The sequence below is a fragment of the Ogataea haglerorum genome (assembly GCF_019207285.1).
Source record: "Ogataea haglerorum isolate 81-453-3 chromosome Unknown 81-453-3_NODE_12_length_311171_cov_96.283249, whole genome shotgun sequence".
Lineage (NCBI taxonomy): Eukaryota > Fungi > Ascomycota > Pichiomycetes > Pichiales > Pichiaceae > Ogataea > Ogataea haglerorum.
In genome coordinates this window covers 268386-284901 of record NW_025065162.1, presented here as the reverse complement: position 1 = coordinate 284901, position 16516 = coordinate 268386, and the positions used below count along the sequence as shown (strand labels likewise).

The window sequence follows — 16516 nt, the reverse complement described above, 5'->3', positions numbered from 1 at the left end:
TTAGGTTTTACAATGCTGATGGGACTCCGACAAGGAGCGCACGTGGTAGGGTGGGGATTAGGATGCTACTAGTACAAGTTGGTGAGAAGCTGTAGGAGTGTCGGTTGCGGTTGACCACGGCGCTGGAATATATATAACTCGTTAAAAGGGGCCGACGACACGACTTCCGCAACCTATAGCAGGCTGTGTGATCAAATAAGGAGACGACAAATCAAATCTAGAAAGTGTTAGCAATCTGGGCAGCGTAATAAACCATTTCTTAGCTGATACTTCGAAGACTAGTTTTTCTGGCTACATTTGGTATAGAGAGAACTCTGCCAGTGGAGGCGTTCGTTGACAGCTTTTCGTGCCGCAATCAACAATGACACAATCTTGCTTGCCCCCCCATTCCTCATTCATACAGAATATGGCAGGTCTTATTAGACAGTGGAAGAAATAACGTTGTTGTCAAAGGGCTGCAACTAAACGGCGTGCAAATGGTTGCAAAAATAAGCTCCCTACAAAAAAGCTTCAGTTGACAGTACTCCTCGTGATGTGCACAGCTTGTTGCAGGGCAGCATGCGACCAAGGGAGGCTGTACCAAAAATGGTTTCCAAGAGGAGCTCTTTTATTGACGTCGTGAACAATAAATGTCTCTTTAACGCAGGTAACTTCTGCCTGCGAATTATGAGCCGAAAAGTTTTCTTAGGCATTATGCTCTCTCCGAAAGAACAGCGTCCCGTGTAGCCTCAGCTTTGCTTTTCGGTCACAACAATCCTTGAAATTTTCGTGGCCGCCGACTTGAAGCCGTCACGGAATTCTGTCCAGCCTTGAGAGCTATGTTTCGTGTGTGAACCACAAAGGGGAGGCGTGGAAGTGCCTGAGCCAACTAGGTTACTGAAAACAGTCTTGAGATGGTGTGAACTCACTAGTCTAGTCTTAAGGAGACAAATGGTTCACACCAAATGGTTCACACCGGTAAGTAATGCAGATATCCCGGTTCAAACACCGCACGCCCGCTCCAAAGGCATCCACAAGCTACAGCAACTCATCCACTCATCAATCCGTACATCACTTCCTTTTCTCGCTCACCTGCTCGACCTTGACATCCTCCAGACCCTTCTCCTTCAAGAGCCCCAGAATGTACGTTTCCACCTCGTCTCCCACGTCTCCCTGGATCACCACCTCGTCCTTCTTCTCGGCGTTCTTAGTAACCGACGCGCCCGTGGCAAACTTGGATGCAAAAGTCTTGGCCATCTTCTTCATGTCCACGTCGAACACCTCGAGACCTGCGATGGCAATAACGTGCTTGTGTTTTGTGCGCTGGATCCGCTTTATCAGCACCTTCGAGCTCTTAAGCGACTGCAGCTCGCGCTCCAGCTTGCGCTCCTCTTTCAGCTGCATTTTGGCGAGTGATTCGGAGATCTTGGCCTCTTTTTCAGATGACAGCGACGAGTTGTGCGCACTTTCAGAGTACAACTTTTTGTACAGCTCTGGATCGTCTTCCTCGAGCCAGGCCTTGCATTTCTTGAACTTCTTGCCGAACTCGCAGAACTCCACCGGGAAGCTGCACACGCCGCAGTATTTGACCTGCACAGGAGTCACAGCGCTCATGGATATATAGGAAATAAAACGATTTTTTTCTTCACGGCTGTGCTCTGCTGAATTTCGAATTGCTGTAAAAATTGTTTACCATCGCGTTGCACAAGATATAAGAAATGGCCGCCTACGCAAGTCAAACGGTGCCTCAGCTCAGAGAGCTGCTCAAGCAGAGAGGCCTGCCGACCAACGGGGTCAAGGCAGACCTGATTGCGCGCCTGGAGGAGTCCGACAAGATCGAGGCCCAGCTCGACGCGGGAGACGATTCTGGCACAGGAAAGGACGAGTCGGCGCCAGAACAGGAGCCGCAGCCGGCAGAAACAAAGCCGGAGGAGCCAAAGCAGGAGGCTGTCGTTGAGAATGCGGCTGCAGACGCCGAAAGGCCGCCACAGACGGCCACGGCCACAGACTCTAAGGAAACGCCAGACACCGCCAAGGAGGAGAAGAAGAACCTCAATCCAGAGGAACTGAAGCAGGCAGCAATTGAGCTGCTGAACAAGAAGATTGCCCGGGCAAGAAAGTTCGGCAACGAGGAGGACATTGCACCGCTGGAGGCCAGTCTCAAGCGGATCCACAAGTTCGGCATCTCTCTGGACTCGGCGCTCGCCAGAGACCTAGGATTCAGACAGGAGAAGCCCCGCCAGCCGCAGGGGCTCAAGAACGGCAAGAAGAAGTGGCGCAAGTGACTGTTGTAACATAGACGGAGTGTAGGCGTAGACATAACACAGGTGTGTGGTGTTCGGTGTGCGGTGCGAGGTGCGAGGAGTGTGCTCTTTTGCGTTCGCGACCGTTGTGCATGGAATCTATTGTTCGCTATTGTGAAGAGCAGCTTAATTTATAAAGTGTAGATATCATAAGAGTTTTGAGTAGAAGGTGACATCCACGGGAGGCTCCAAAGCAAATTTGCGTAAAGTTATTTTGCTCAACTTTGCATCATAACCAGACCTGCCTCACACACACCTCCCACTGATTATCAGCACCTCTGCGATGTCCCAGAAACCAGATCAGAAGTCGGCAGGGGGGTTGTTGACCTCCCTCCACCCATACCTGCCACAGGCCCCTGATCCGCAGTATATTGTCAACGTGCTGAACCTGCCACGCACCATGACCAGAGTCGACCTGGAAGAGCTGCTGGAGCCGCTCGCAATCGACCTCGACGCAATCGGAAGCGTCCAGATCTACGAGATGCACACCAACGGGCTGTCTGTGGCGTCTCTGGGGACGGATGACTACGACACGGCGGCAAGAATCGTAAGCCGGCTGGACGGGTACGAGTACTACAGCGTGGTTTTGCAGTGTCATATGCTCAGTGCGTATCAGCCACAAATTCCTGCTAAACAAGGTGTTGCTCCGTTCTTCCCCACAATCGAGCCTGTGCCGGCCCCGATGGCGCCGTTCATCCCGTACTACACGTACGGGATGCCCGTTCCGAGACAGAGATCTGTGTCGTTTCCCTATGCCGAACCCGCGCCCGCCACAACTGCCGCCCCTCCACAGAATCACCAGCCACGCGCGTACCGCTCCCCGAAAAAATACCCCGGTAAAACCAGGCAGCGCGTGGAGCTGGGCAACAATTACTCTTCCATTCTGAACCCGGACTTCGACGAGGACAGCTCTGCGTCCGAGTCCGAGTCCTCTGTCGACGACAACGAGCGGCCTGTCGAACAGCTCGTCCAGTACACCGCGGCCAAGTACGTCAGTCCAACCCGGCTATTTGTCGGCAACATCCCGTTCCACGCGACGTACCTCTCTGTGCTGAGCTTCCTGAACTCGGGACGGCCCAAGATCGTACAGCTGTATCTCAAGACGCAACCCAGCGGGGTCTCGAAGGGGTTTGCGATCGCGCAAACGACAAGTCTGGAGGATTCGGTGGAGCTGATCGAGAAATTCCACGGCGCACGGTTCCAGGGCCGCAGTCTCGTGGTGCGCTTCGACAAGCTGCCAAAACTCGTGGCGAAGAGCCACAACATCAAGAAGCGCAAGAACATGGAGAAAAGGCAGCTTGACGAAAAGGAGAACGAGCAGGACCAGCCAGGGGGGTCGCCTGCGGGACAGCACCCTGTTGGCGACGAAAAACAGGTCGCTCAGGAGCTGGTGCTGGCCATCAACAACATGAAAGTCTCGTAGACAAGCTCTAGAGCAGCGGCTGGAACTTGAAAGGCGGCCGGTCAGAAGGCGGGAGCGGCGGATGTAGCACCGGCGGAGCAGGCTGCGGACGCGTATAAGCGGTGTCGAAGTTCAGATTCAGGTAATCTTGCATGTTGTGATAGATGAGTTCCAGCTCGATGAGCTTGTTGGGCTTGTTTTTAGTAGCATCAAACAATTTCTCCAGTTCCTGGTCGCTGTTGATTAGAGTTTTCGTTTCTGCGTTGCGGATCTTGAGGATGCGGTTATTATTGACGATGCCGAACGCGGTCTTGGAGTTGGTGATCAGTTCCAGCACAGTCGGTGGCGAGCACGAGCTCGAGGGGTATATGAAGCGCAGGTCCTTGGTGTTGAAGCGGATGACCACAGTGATTAGGGTGTCGGAGGACGGAGACCGCGACAGGATGGACGACTTGCGTGCAGGGGGGTTTGGCAGCGGGTTGAACGGATAGTCTTTTTCCAGGATGCTGCGAAAGATGTCTGCGACCGGGTACAACACCTCGTTGAAGCCGAAGTCCTTGACGCAGCCCCCGACCAGCTTTTTGAACAGCTGTGCTGCAACAAACTCGCCCAACTGCGCCACTTCGAGAGAGTCGTTGTCCAGTCCTTTGATGATGGAGCTCAAGACAAAGTCGCTATTAAGTTTCTGTCTGATGTAGATGACCGAGTCGAACGAGAGATGCCCAAAGCTGCGTTCGAGCACAAACATGACGGCAGACGAGATGCACGCCGACCCAAACCCTTCGATCGACTCGAACGAGCGCGCAGTCGACTTGGTCAGCTCGTAGCACGTCCGCGACTTCTTGATGCTGATCAACAGCCGGCCTGCAGCGGCGCGGAACTCGTCATCCATGTTGAGCTGCCGCAGCGAGTTGGTGAAAGGTCGGTGGAGCATCGGCGCCACAAGGGCCGAAATGGCTGTCTTGGACTCCGTCTCAGCGTCGTCCGACTTGGTGCCGCCGTGGAAAGCGTCCTCATTGACCAAGTCGGAGTATATCGGACTCGCCGTTTCCTCAGTGCTCGACCGGTCCTCCTTCTCACGCCGCCGGTTGGCGAGCCGTTTCTGCGACCGTTTCTTGTTTCTGCGCACACTCTGGATTGCCAGCCGCACAAGCTTGTCAAACTCGGGAAGCGTTTCTCTCGGAAACCCAAACTCCTGCTGCAGGGTTTGTGCACAGACCGCGATTTCTGCGTCCTGTTCGCACGCTTTTTTCGAGCTCAGAGACAGCGACTCAACCAAAAGCAGTCTGCGGGACGAGAACTTGCGCCACAGAATCTCGTCGTGAAAGTTGAGCTTCTTCCGGATCGCGCTAGTGGCGCCTGTGCGAGCGTCAGAAGTTGCCATAGACAAGAGAAATAAATTAAAATGGCTTATTTTTTGTCGTCGCGTCGGTGGGACGAAGGAATCATTCTTAGTCATTTTATTTATCCCCTTTTTATGGCTCGTTTATTAATAGTGCTGCTACTTGCACTGAATACAGTTGCGCTACTCAACGCCGAGGCGTTTCTTAACTGCGGACCACTCTGCGTAAGTAGAGCTCCCCGAAAACTCTAACCTTAGGACGATGGCTACTATTTAGAATGCCACGATCGCGCACGCAGCGGTTATTTGTCCTGCACGGCCCCCAACGAGGTGTGCAAATGCTACTACGTTGGAGCGCTGATGTCAGAGTGCACCAAATTCTGTCCTGCCTACGTAAGTATACTCTTGCTGCCACTAATTTTAGAACAAAAACACTTACGAGCTGCTCTCCTCGCTCTGCAGCAGAAACGTCTACGAGATGTCCAATGCAAAGATCGTGGAGACGTCGACGGCGCTCAACGTCCTAAAAACCAACGAGACAAAAAAGAGCGCTCTTTCTGCACTACCGTGGCCTTCAGAAAGCGATTGGGAAAGAGACGTGCTGGAGCTGAAACTGAGCGCCAAGATCCGCAGTCGTCAACGGCTGCTGCCCGAGTCACACGAAGTGTTGCAGGCAATGCAAAGAAACTACACGGCGCACACATTGAACGTAGCCCCAGTGCTGAGACCCACAATGAGCCGCCTTCTGCCTCTTTTGGCCCTGATATTGACTACATAACTAGACGGTGTCGTGATGCTCTGCAGTGGCCTTGAGCGACTCGAGATCTTCCACCAGCGCAACGGTGTCTTCACCGTCAAACACCCGCGAAATCTCCTCCAGCGAATAGCCCTTGGTTTCCGGGTAGAACACATAGGTGTTGACCACGAGAGCACCCAGAATACAGCAGAACACAATGTAATAGCGCCAGCCAATGCGGTCCATGGCGATGGAGTTGCAAAACGCCGCAATTAGCAGAGCACTGTACACACCAAACAATTCGACGGTGATGCCCTTGGAACGCAAATGGTACGGGAAGATTTCTGTTGGATACGCCAGGAGCAGTGGCGTGTAGGCAATGTCATAGTGGAAATAATAGATGAAGATGAACCCGAGAACGGCACGGCCGTACTGTTTGGAGCCAGTTTGAGAAAACTTTGCCGAGCACGCCGTCCAGATGATGTACGATATCAGCATGCCAATTCCAGAGAACAGAAACAGAGATCTGCGGCCAAATCTGTCCACCACAAGGGCACCTGTCACCGCAGCCAGAAGATTAAAGATTTGGAGCAGGCCGTTGATCAGCGACTGCATATCAGAGGAGGTGATGCCGATTGTGTCGAGAACAAGCGTGAGGTAGTACGAAACAACGGCGATTCCATTCCACTGCGCACCGACACCGACGCTGAGCGCGATGTAAGTTCTTTTCCTGTTTCCGGCCGTCCTGACAAGGTCCAGCCACCTGGACTTGGCTGCCTCTTTCTCCAGGTCGAGCGCCTGGATGATCTCTGTCATTTCGACGTCGATCAGTGGCAGCTTGTCGTCGCCGTTGGCGTGGTACTTGACGAGGGTGGCGCGAGCCTCAGAAATTCTTCCCTTGGAGACCAGCCATCTAGGCGACTCTGGAACGAGCCACATGAAAAGAAGCTGGACACAAGGGAAGCCGGCCTGCAAGATGGTGGGTATTCTCCAGGCCCACGAGTCTCCGCGGCCCGAGGTGCCGTAACACGACCAGGACGCCAAGATGGCACCAAGATACCACATACACCAGTACAGCGACGTCAGTTTTCCTCTAAAGGACGGATACGCCAGCTCAGCAGTCAGCAGTGACACGGGCTGCACGGCAAACATACCAGCGGCACCGACAATAAATCGAGCCACGATCATCTGGGCCATCGAGAAGGCGGTTGCTTGGATGATGGTGGCGACGATGATTCCAAAAAGACCGCTGATCAAAACGGGTTTTCTGCCGATCCTGTCGGTGAGCCATCCGACCGTTGGTAGCGCAATCAGACAGCCGCAATTTTGTGCTGCGTTGATGAAACCAAGCATAGTTCCATGCGGGTTGCCAAAAAAGTCCCGCCACTCTTGCAGCGACTGCAGACCGTTCATCAGCGACCCGTCGTAGCCTGCGGTAGCAGACGACAACAGCGGGACCAGCATCAGACAGTTGAGAACGAGCAGGTGTTTGGTTCTCCACCAGGGTTTCTCGTGTTTGGGAAGCACCTGGGCAATGGCAGGCCCGACAATCTCCTCGATGGGGGTGGTGTTAAGACGAATCATTTACAGAGCTAGGGGACAAGCCAATATTCAGACGCATATTTATAGCTACACACTTGCGTTCCGCATTAGGAAAAAACCTGGGGTTGCAGGAAAAAGCCCATACGTCACAGGGTGTGTGTGCACCTGGTGCGGACTGGAGATTTACGGGCAGCAGAATCCGCCGTCGACAATGAAGTCACTGCCGGTCGTGTACGAGGACGCGTCCGATGCCAGATACAGGTAGATACCCTTGAGTTCACGTGGATCGGCGTCTCTGTGCAAAGGGATGGACCTGAACCAAGCCTCCTTCATTTCGAACGGACAGTCGCCGGAAATTGCTGTGTCGATGTATCCTGGCGAGACGGAGTTGACTCTGGCAAAATCGGCCCACTCAACAGCAAGCGACTTGGACAGGTGGATGACGCCTGCCTTGGCAGCGTTGTAGGCTGCCTGCTGCTGTGGTACGTTGACGATGTGGCCCGACATGGAGGCGGTGAAAATCAGGCTTCCAAAGCCCTGTTTCCTAAACACAAATCCTGCTGCACGGGCGCAATAGTACGCTCCGTTGAAGTCTGTGTCCACCACGTCGTGGAAAGCCTCCAGAGATTGGTCCAGTCCACCGGCCTTGGCAGGGATGCCTGCGTTGGCAATCATGCAGTGGAGCTTGCCGTCGAAATCTGCGAGCGCAGCAGCAACGGCAGATTCGACCTCTTCATAATGGCGCACGTCCACCTGGTACGCTTTGGCCTTGACTCCGTATTTGGAAATCAGTTCTTCGGCCAGCGTCTTTGCGGAGGGGTTTTTGTGGTACCAGAGCGCGAGGTTGGCCCCCGCCTCTGCAAGGCCACGAGCGACTTCATGGGCAATGCCACCGGACGCGCCGGTGAGAATGACGAGTCTGTTTTTCATCGAGAACATCTCGAAGACGGATTCACTGATAGGTGGGTTGGCTCTTCTGATAGACTGTGGCATAGCTGAATGATGAAGAAACGTTAGCGTTTGATGGCCGCTTTATAGCGTGCAAAACGGACTTTTTCACAGACAGAGGGCGATAGTCGCCCTTGCAGCATTTACCCCAGACACACCCATGCTCGGAGAAAGTGGAGAAGGTGGGGAACCTGCAGGATGCCTAAATTTTTCTCAGAGACAAAGCCTTGTGCGCGGGAGTCGATAGCCCTTCGGGGTAAGATGGTAACCGCTTACGGGTGGTTTTATGCTTTCTAGACTGCATTAACGGCTACAGAATGCTACCAACGACCTATCTATACTGGCACCGTCTCTAAACGCTCAGGTCAAGGTGTAGCCTCCGCCCACAACGAGCTCGGCGCCCGTCATGTAGGACGACGCGTCGCTGGCCAGAAACACATACACGCCCTTGAGCTCGTACGTCTCACACATTCTCTGTGCAGGAATCATCTGCCCCCACGTTTTCTTCCACTCTGGTGGGTGCACATCCACCATATCCGTGTCGATGTATCCTGGCGACACGCAGTTGACTCTTGCAAAGTCGATCCACTCAACGGCCAAGCAGGCAGCTAATCTGACAAGGCCGGCCTTGCTAGCATTGTAAGGGGCCTGTTTTTGAGGATAGTTGACAATCAGTGACGAAACAGAGGCCGTGAAAACGATGCGGCCCTGATCCAAAGTTCCTGCTGCCTTTTGCTCCTTGAACACTTTTGCGGCGGCCTGGGCCGTGAAGTAGGCTCCGTCCAAATTGACCGACATCTGGGTTCTGAAGTCTTCCTCAGAAAAGTCTTCTGCCGGCTGGTGAATGCAGATTCCTGCGTTCGGGATCACAATGTCCAAACGGCCAAAGTCTGCGAGAACTTCGCGGGTGGTGGACTCGATGGCAGCCTTGCTGGCGACGTTGCACTTGTACGCCTTGAATCGGACGCCATACTGTGCGAAGCTGTCTGCGAGCTCCTTCATGGCCTCTGGCGAGGACGAGTTGTACGTGATGGCGACGTCTGCGCCAGCCTCAGCGAGGCCGATTGCCGCGCCGAGACCGATGCCTCGCGAGCCGCCGGTGATAAAGGCAACTCTACCTTTGAGGGAGAAGAGAGTGTTGACGTGTGCGTTTTCTGGGGTGAACAGCATATTTGGACCGGAGTTCAGAGGGAAAGTACCCGGTTTTATAGTGCAGACCGGGTTTGGTGGTGCCCCACAATTTTTTGCAGATCTGGCATTTAATGGGGGCGACTGATTCCGAGGCCGTGGATATATAAGCCGCGGGTCTGCTGGCTAGGAGATCCACAGAATGGTGGACCCAACATACAAGGCATTTGTTCTCAAGGATATCAAGCACGTTGCGTTCGAGGAGCGCAAGACGCAGCCAATCAAAGACACGGACGTGAGAGTGCACGTTGCCCAGACGGGTATCTGTGGCAGCGACGTGCACTACTGGCAAAAGGGCAGGATCGGCAAGTTTGTGTTTGAGAAAGGCATGGACATGATTCTGGGCCACGAGTCGTCCGGTGTGATTGTGGAGGTTGGCGACGCCGTGAAGGGCCTGAAAGTGGGCGACCGTGTAGCCATCGAGCCGGGTGTTCCGTGCCGGTTCTGCGAGCTGTGTCGCGACGGGCTTTACAACCACTGCGAAAGCATGAAGTTCGCCGCAACTCCGCCCGACGACGGCACTCTGGCCAAGTATTACACCGTGGCCTACGACTACGTGTACAAGATCCCAGACTCGATGGACATGGAGGAGGCTGCATTGGTGGAGCCAGTCAGTGTGGCCGTGCAGATCTGCAAGCGGGCACTTCTCCAGGCCGTGGATAGGGTCGTTGTGTTTGGATGCGGGCCGATCGGTCTGCTGACCCAGGCGGTTGCCAAAGCGTACGGCTGCCGCACGGTTATTGGGTGCGACATCAACGACGGCCGGCTGGAATTTGCGTCCAAGTACGCAGCCGATGGCGTGTACAAGATGCCATTGAAGGATGCGAACGAGTCCGACGAGGCGTTCGCCAAAAGGGTGTCCGGAGATATCAAATCTAAGTTTGATTTAGGTTCTGGAGCAGATGTGATTCTGGAAGCATCAGGTGCAGAGCCGTGCATCCAGGTCGGCATTTTTCTTGCTAAGCCCGAGGCACGCTTTGTGCAGGCCGGCATGGGCCGCGAGTTTGTCAGTTTCCCAGTGACAGAGGCCCTTGTGAAGCAACTCAACTGGACGGGTAGTATTCGTTACTCTGGAGGGGTGTATCCGATCGCGGTGGACCTGGTTGCCAGCGGCAAGGTGAAGGTGAAGCCTCTGATTACGAACCGCTTCACGTTTGAGCAGGCCGAGGAAGCATTTGAACTCGTCAAGGCTGGCCGCACCGATGTTATTAAAGTTATAATTCAGGGCGTGCAATAGATGCGTGCATTCTTTTATGTAATAACCGGCATTCTGTACTACAGTAGCAAATGCCCCCGACGGTGGGAGACGTGTAATATAGCGTTCTGCATCGCGTGCGGCTACGGAAATTTTAGTGCGCGTTTCCTTCGCTGAGCTGCAGGCGGCGATTTTTTAGAGGTTGCTCCAGGCTGCACTTGCAGAATATCGGGTGCATGAGTTTAGCGACTGGCCCAGCTAGCCAACGCTCAGAAGGGAAACAAATATAAAGCAACAGAACCTGGCATTTTCACGAAATTCGAGCAGTTTGGCTGTTCATCTCGTATCTCAAGGGGATCCGAATGATTTCATTGATGCAAAAAAGAGATCCCAATCACTTGAATGTGAAGCTTCCTTCCTTCGATGAGCTGACCAGAACCTTCCCGAAGCAGGACCCTCCCGCGCCCCCAGAGACGCATGGCCCATCTCACCGCCGCCTGCCGAGCCTGCCAACAGACCTTTATCCCTCGTTTCAGCAGATGCATTTGAGAAGGAGTTCTGACGTAGGATACCTAGCCCAGGGCACGTCTGCCGCGAATTTCGCCGTGCCCCTGCCGGCCAGCACGACGAGCTCTCTCGAGCCGAGCCCGCTGGGTCCACAAGGCCCGCCGTCGGTGGTGAGTTTTTCCAACCCTCCATCAGCTGAGTATATTGTTCCTGAGCAGTTTCGGTTCCCGGCGGTGGATCCTAACCAAGAATTCGCCGACAGGCTCCGCGGCGCGCAGCAGAACATGAACGAGCTCAGTCAGTTTATGCATCCACTCACGACGCTGAACCAGCTGCCGCCACTATCCGAGCTGGAAATCGACCGCGCCATCAGAAACACAGACCAAATCCGCATTTTTCTCCAGTACATACGCGACCGCCGCTATCCAAAATTCGCCGTTCGCAGCGAGCCGGAAAACATTCACCGCACAATAGCCTACCAAGAGACAGTCAAGTCCAAAGTGCAAGCACACCGTCCGACCAAGTCGGAGCCGTCCATCACGGGCGAGTCGGCGCTGTTAAGAGTGCATCCTCCCAAGCCGCTTATCATCTCTGAAACTGACACAGACCAGATGCCCAAATTTGTTCCGCAAGGCACGTTGCAACAGGAACTGAGTGTGAAACCGCGCACCCGGTGTCTTCACTGTGGATCGATCAACACGCCGGAGTGGCGCAAGGGTCCTAACGGGACGCGGACCCTGTGCAATGCATGCGGACTGTTCCACTCGAAATTGGTGAAGAAGCGGGGGCTCCAAGAGGCAGAAATCATCATGAAGCGGCGCCGCGAGACAGGCAAGTCTACAGACCGTAGAATCAACGAATGATACGCCGCGCGGATAATCTTTTTTTCCTTCCTCTTGTATTAATTTTCCGGGGAACGACCGTTCTGTCCAATAAGATAGACACAGGCGGATTTAGAACGGGGAAAAACAATGAAAGTGGCCTCAACAATAAAATAATCCGATTTTTTCCTGCTTTCAACGTAATGTTCCGTGTGGGGGGATTTTTGTCGTATAAAATACTGGAATTTCGATTTCTTTCTTTTCTTCATATTTCTTCATGTTCACCCTCAGAGAGCAATCTTTCAAGCCGCCAGAGGAAATCACCGAGCAGGCACGGCGAGTAGTGCTCGACAACCTCAACAAGCCGAAATCAAGAAACGAGTCACTAATAGACCGTGTCCGCCACGGGTCCGCGCTGTTTGCCAAACGGCGACCTCAGCCCTCGCGCCCGCTCACAAGAACGCCATCCCAGGACTCTTTCCAGTCGGTGTATTCAATTCCGACCTCCATGTACTCTGCCGCCACGAGCGTGCAGAGCGAGCCGGTCCAGGTGCCGAATCTTGACTACCAGGACCCTGTGCCGCAGAGGGAAACGCTTACGATCGGGCTAAGCGCGGCGCTGGATCACGTTTCGGCGTCTGCCGACGTGGGGAGCCAGGTGTTCAACGAGCTGAGCGTGCTGCTGCGCAAGACGCACGACGGCGCGAACAAAAACTCACCCGAGAAACTGATAGACTGGAACCTCAATCTGCTGAGGGTGCTGCTTTGTGTTCGCACCAGCAGTCTCCCGCCAGAGTGGAGGGGCCGCCACGTTAGTGTGCAGGTGGAGGAACGCGCCCGCGCAACGCTCACCAGCGAGCTCGCAAAAATTCGCGCTCTCAAAGACCCAAAATTCAACAAATTTCTCTTCAACGTGTCAGCACGTACACCCCTAGACGACCAACTTCTGCAGATTAACGCTCTCGACGACTCGCCCGACAAGTTTCAGCAGGCGCTCGTCGACTCCGATCTGTTCAAAGAGTTCAACATAGACCCGCAGTTCAAGAACCTTGTGGCCCAGGTCTCGATCCAGAACTCGCGTCAGTTTGGCCCCCAGTTCATGGCCGTGGCCCTGCGAAACTACTTTCTCAACCTGCTGGTGGCGGCCCAGACACTGTTTGAGTTTTACTATAGCAGCCAGGTCGGCGTCGACGTCGACAACCTCTCATCCAAAGACCGTAAAATCCTCTGGAAAAGCATCCGTCAACGGAACTTTGAGAAAATAAAAGTGTTTGGCGAGTGCCATCCCACGCAATTCTCCACGAAGCAATGAACTAGCATCAATATAATTATCGTTAATCATCGCTACACACTGCCGGCTACAGCCTGCTCCGCTTTTTCGGTTTGCGCACCTTGCGTCCTCCTTTCTTCACCTGCACCTCCTCAAACCGCTTCTTCAGCCACCCGCTTGTCTGTTCGTCCTTTAGCAGCTCGTCAACAAACCCGGTTCCGCGGCTCTTTCTGTGTATTCTGTTATGGAAGTCTGTAGGCCCGCTAAGCAGGGTCCCCACCTGGAACCGCTCCGGGATCTCCCACTTGTCCTTCTTGTAGAATCGCTTCGGGTCAATTGACGCTCGGTTCTTCAGTATCACAAGATCTCTCTTGAGCTTGTCGGTGAGCTCCACCTTGGGTAGCTCAAACCAGCGTTCCGAGACGCTTTTGGCCGCTTTCTGCTCTTTCGGCAGCGCAACCTCAATCGGATCGTCCACTTTTGCAATGCGTCTTTGCTTCTGCGCACTCACCAGTTCGCCAGAAGACAGCCTTGGCAGTTTACTAGCCACCTTTTGTATCTCTTCAAAAGAGGCCTTCGAAGCAGGCTTGCTGGCCGTCCCCGTGGCCTCGCGCAGCCGCGAGAAAATATCATCAATATCAGGCACGTTCTCCATCTCGTCGGCAGACAGTATGCTCTCCTGCGACGCCACGCTCTCAGGGATCGGCGAAAACAGAGGCATTATTAGGATTGAGTAAAAAATTAATTTTTTTTGTACAAAAAAAAAAAACCACTATATATAAGAAATCACACCCGTGCACCGTCTCCATAAGTCTCGCTCAACGCAATCAGCTTCTCAATACTAGCCAAATGCTTGCCATAGTTGTTCTTGCTGATCAGCTTCAGGTAGTCCCGAATTTTCTTCACCAGTAGCCCCTTCTTCTGGTCGTCAACGAGCTCTACAAGTTTCTGCACCACGTAGTTCGCAAACGGATCTTTCATCATCACACAGAGACAACTGTTCTCGTCCAGCTTGCCGTGCGGATCCATGTTGTCGCGCATGATCTCCTTGTAGATCTTACCCCTGTTTTCCTCAGTTTGATGAATAATACATTTTTCCACAGCGTTCGACGCAAACTTGTGCTTCGATAGCTCGACCAGATTATCCAGCACAACTTGCAGTATCTCGTCCGTGTACTTGACAGAGCCGTGCTCGATAACATGCTGGATCACGTAATTTCCAAACTGGTCCTGGATCAGATAGTACACGTAGTCCTTTAGCTCGTCCAGAATGAACTGCTGGTCGGCCTCGTCCGAAAACTCCAATAGTCGCTGGATCACTCTGCAGCCGTACGGATGCGTTGACAGATGGTAGATCTGGTGTTTGATCGAGTCCAAAATGAATGGGATCTTGGCTATCGGAATGCACTCGATCGACTTCTGGATCACGTGGTTGCCGTTCTGGTCCTTCACCAGAAGCAAGATGTTTTCTCTCAGCTCGTCCAGGATCTGCAGCTGGTCTTCCAGCTCCAGAGCCTCCAAGCCTTTCTGTACCACACGACACCCGTACATCTGCAACGACAGGTCGTAAAAGCTCCCGCGCATCGATTCAAACATCACTTTCCGCTGGATGTCGTTTCCGTGCTCGAAGTACTTCTGGATCACGTAGTTTCCAAAAACGTCCGTCATGAGGTCCATTGCATGATTTCTGATCTCGTTGAAAATCACCTCTTTGTCTCTCTCGTTGGACAGAGCCAGTTGCTGTTGAATGAACCGGGATCCGTGCTGGTCTTTTGCAAACTCGTAGCCATGGCCGTAGATGTCTTTCAACGTGTACTCCTTGTTCTTGTTGTTTCTAAACTCCTCAAGCAACGGCGACCGCACAATGTGCTTCTTCATCTTGGCAGATTTGGGCGAGATGCTCTTCTTGATCGGTTTCCCAGGAGACCCGGTTTTGGACGGGGCTATGTGGGCCTCGTGCTGCAGCGGCGACACCTCGGCAGGCACCACCGGTGGAGGGGACGCGACAAACCCGTAAGGACTGAACGAAGGCATCATGAAAGGCGTCATGGACCGCAAACCTGGCTGGAAAAAGCCCTGCGGCGCAGGCACGCCGGCCTGCTGCTCGTCGTCGGTCTTTTCGCAGCCTTCTTCATCAGGCCCTGGTCCAGGTGCAAAAGGCCCCATCGGCGGCGGAGGCGGCATCTGCCCCCACGCAGGCCACTGGCCCAGGCCGTAAGGCGGCATCATGGGGAACCCGTTCATCTCTGGGTCGAACGCCGGGCCAAACTGGGGGGCCATCGGCTTCTCGAAACCGCGAGGCTGGAACGTAGGCGCCGTTGCCGGGTTCCATGGGCTCTTGGCGTGGTCATGGGGAGACTCCAAAATGGCCGAGCTGTGTTCAGACGGTACGTCCGCAAAGGAGAGGGCGTTGGGAGAGCCCGTGACGAACTGATTGGTGGGCGAGTTGGTGTTGGAGACGTAGTTGTCGAACTTCTCGCTGAAACTTTGTTTTCTGGGCTCCCTGAAAGCCGCCTGGGGCGACGGGATCTCCGTGCTGTTGAGGTTGGACGAGCGACGCGACGGGTCCAGCTCCGACGAGGAGAGCGAGCCGGTGTTTCCCGAGCCCGTGGACGGCGTAGCGGAGTTCTGGATGTTGAGTCTGGCCATCCTGAGCTCGAGCTCCCGCGTCTTCTCTGTCACAGACGCAAACTTCTCCAAAAAATTGGACGACCCGAGCCCCGACTGACTGAAGCTCGAGACGTTGACGCCCGAGATGGACGCCGCGCCAAACAGGTTGTTGGTGAACCTGGACTTGTGCTGCGGCACCGGCGCGCTGATTGCGCTCAGCGCGTCCTTCAGGTTCGGGAACTCCGACCCCGAGTCGCTCGCCAGCCCTTCGCCCAGTGTGGCGCTCACCGGCTGTGCAAATACGGAGTTAGGCTGGCCAAACAGGTTCGACTTGGCTCCGCTCAGGCTCGAGATGATGCTGGCCACCTCGTTGTCGAGCTCGGCCGTCGAAATCACCTTTGTGCTGCTGCCGACGCCCTCACCGCCCGCAGGCGTGTCCCACGGACTGCTGGCTGTTTCTTCCACTGCCGTTAGCACGGGCTTTGCCCTGGTGTTCATACTCACCTGAACCGCCCTTGAAAGGACTCCAATTTGCCATCGTTGAAGATCGAAGCGGAATTAAGCTGACTATGTACAAGCGGGCCGCGACGATCACCAATTAAATCTGTTTGGTGACTATATACAAATAGATAAAACAAAAAAAAAAACCCTCTGCAAAATAAGAGGTCGAAAC

The 16516-nt window shown here is 54.1% G+C and overlaps 12 protein-coding genes across 12 annotated transcripts; 5 read left to right on the top strand and 7 right to left on the bottom strand.

Annotated features, from left to right (window-relative positions):
- Positions 1–1050: 1050 nt before the first annotated feature.
- KL911_004288 (uncharacterized protein) lies at positions 1051–1593 on the bottom strand (the record flags this gene model as incomplete). Its single annotated transcript, XM_043199562.1, has 1 exon — positions 1051–1593. The coding sequence occupies one exon, from the start codon at positions 1591–1593 to the stop codon at positions 1051–1053; it is 543 nt and encodes a 180-aa protein (XP_043053112.1).
- Positions 1594–1697: 104 nt separating this feature from the next.
- KL911_004287 (uncharacterized protein) lies at positions 1698–2264 on the top strand (the record flags this gene model as incomplete). Its single annotated transcript, XM_043199561.1, has 1 exon — positions 1698–2264. One exon carries the CDS (start codon positions 1698–1700, stop codon positions 2262–2264), a length of 567 nt encoding a protein of 188 aa, XP_043053111.1.
- Positions 2265–2565: 301 nt separating this feature from the next.
- On the top strand, positions 2566–3705 carry KL911_004286 (uncharacterized protein; the record flags this gene model as incomplete). The annotated part of the gene is made up of 1 exon (XM_043199560.1): positions 2566–3705. The coding sequence occupies one exon, from the start codon at positions 2566–2568 to the stop codon at positions 3703–3705; it is 1140 nt and encodes a 379-aa protein (XP_043053110.1).
- A 7-nt stretch (positions 3706–3712) lies between these two features.
- Positions 3713–5068, bottom strand: KL911_004285 (uncharacterized protein; the record flags this gene model as incomplete). The annotated part of the gene is made up of 1 exon (XM_043199559.1): positions 3713–5068. The coding sequence occupies one exon, from the start codon at positions 5066–5068 to the stop codon at positions 3713–3715; it is 1356 nt and encodes a 451-aa protein (XP_043053109.1).
- A 736-nt stretch (positions 5069–5804) lies between these two features.
- On the bottom strand, positions 5805–7346 carry KL911_004284 (uncharacterized protein; the record flags this gene model as incomplete). The annotated part of the gene is made up of 1 exon (XM_043199558.1): positions 5805–7346. One exon carries the CDS (start codon positions 7344–7346, stop codon positions 5805–5807), a length of 1542 nt encoding a protein of 513 aa, XP_043053108.1.
- A 141-nt stretch (positions 7347–7487) lies between these two features.
- On the bottom strand, positions 7488–8297 carry KL911_004283 (uncharacterized protein; the record flags this gene model as incomplete). Its single annotated transcript, XM_043199557.1, has 1 exon — positions 7488–8297. One exon carries the CDS (start codon positions 8295–8297, stop codon positions 7488–7490), a length of 810 nt encoding a protein of 269 aa, XP_043053107.1.
- A 315-nt stretch (positions 8298–8612) lies between these two features.
- On the bottom strand, positions 8613–9422 carry KL911_004282 (uncharacterized protein; the record flags this gene model as incomplete). The annotated part of the gene is made up of 1 exon (XM_043199556.1): positions 8613–9422. One exon carries the CDS (start codon positions 9420–9422, stop codon positions 8613–8615), a length of 810 nt encoding a protein of 269 aa, XP_043053106.1.
- Positions 9423–9582: 160 nt separating this feature from the next.
- KL911_004281 (uncharacterized protein) lies at positions 9583–10677 on the top strand (the record flags this gene model as incomplete). Its single annotated transcript, XM_043199555.1, has 1 exon — positions 9583–10677. One exon carries the CDS (start codon positions 9583–9585, stop codon positions 10675–10677), a length of 1095 nt encoding a protein of 364 aa, XP_043053105.1.
- Positions 10678–10997: 320 nt separating this feature from the next.
- Positions 10998–12005, top strand: KL911_004280 (uncharacterized protein; the record flags this gene model as incomplete). The annotated part of the gene is made up of 1 exon (XM_043199554.1): positions 10998–12005. One exon carries the CDS (start codon positions 10998–11000, stop codon positions 12003–12005), a length of 1008 nt encoding a protein of 335 aa, XP_043053104.1.
- Positions 12006–12240: 235 nt separating this feature from the next.
- On the top strand, positions 12241–13275 carry KL911_004279 (uncharacterized protein; the record flags this gene model as incomplete). Its single annotated transcript, XM_043199552.1, has 1 exon — positions 12241–13275. The coding sequence occupies one exon, from the start codon at positions 12241–12243 to the stop codon at positions 13273–13275; it is 1035 nt and encodes a 344-aa protein (XP_043053103.1).
- Positions 13276–13321: 46 nt separating this feature from the next.
- KL911_004278 (uncharacterized protein) lies at positions 13322–13954 on the bottom strand (the record flags this gene model as incomplete). The annotated part of the gene is made up of 1 exon (XM_043199551.1): positions 13322–13954. The coding sequence occupies one exon, from the start codon at positions 13952–13954 to the stop codon at positions 13322–13324; it is 633 nt and encodes a 210-aa protein (XP_043053102.1).
- A 65-nt stretch (positions 13955–14019) lies between these two features.
- On the bottom strand, positions 14020–16341 carry KL911_004277 (uncharacterized protein; the record flags this gene model as incomplete). Its single annotated transcript, XM_043199550.1, has 1 exon — positions 14020–16341. One exon carries the CDS (start codon positions 16339–16341, stop codon positions 14020–14022), a length of 2322 nt encoding a protein of 773 aa, XP_043053101.1.
- Between the last annotated feature and the right edge of the window lie 175 nt (positions 16342–16516).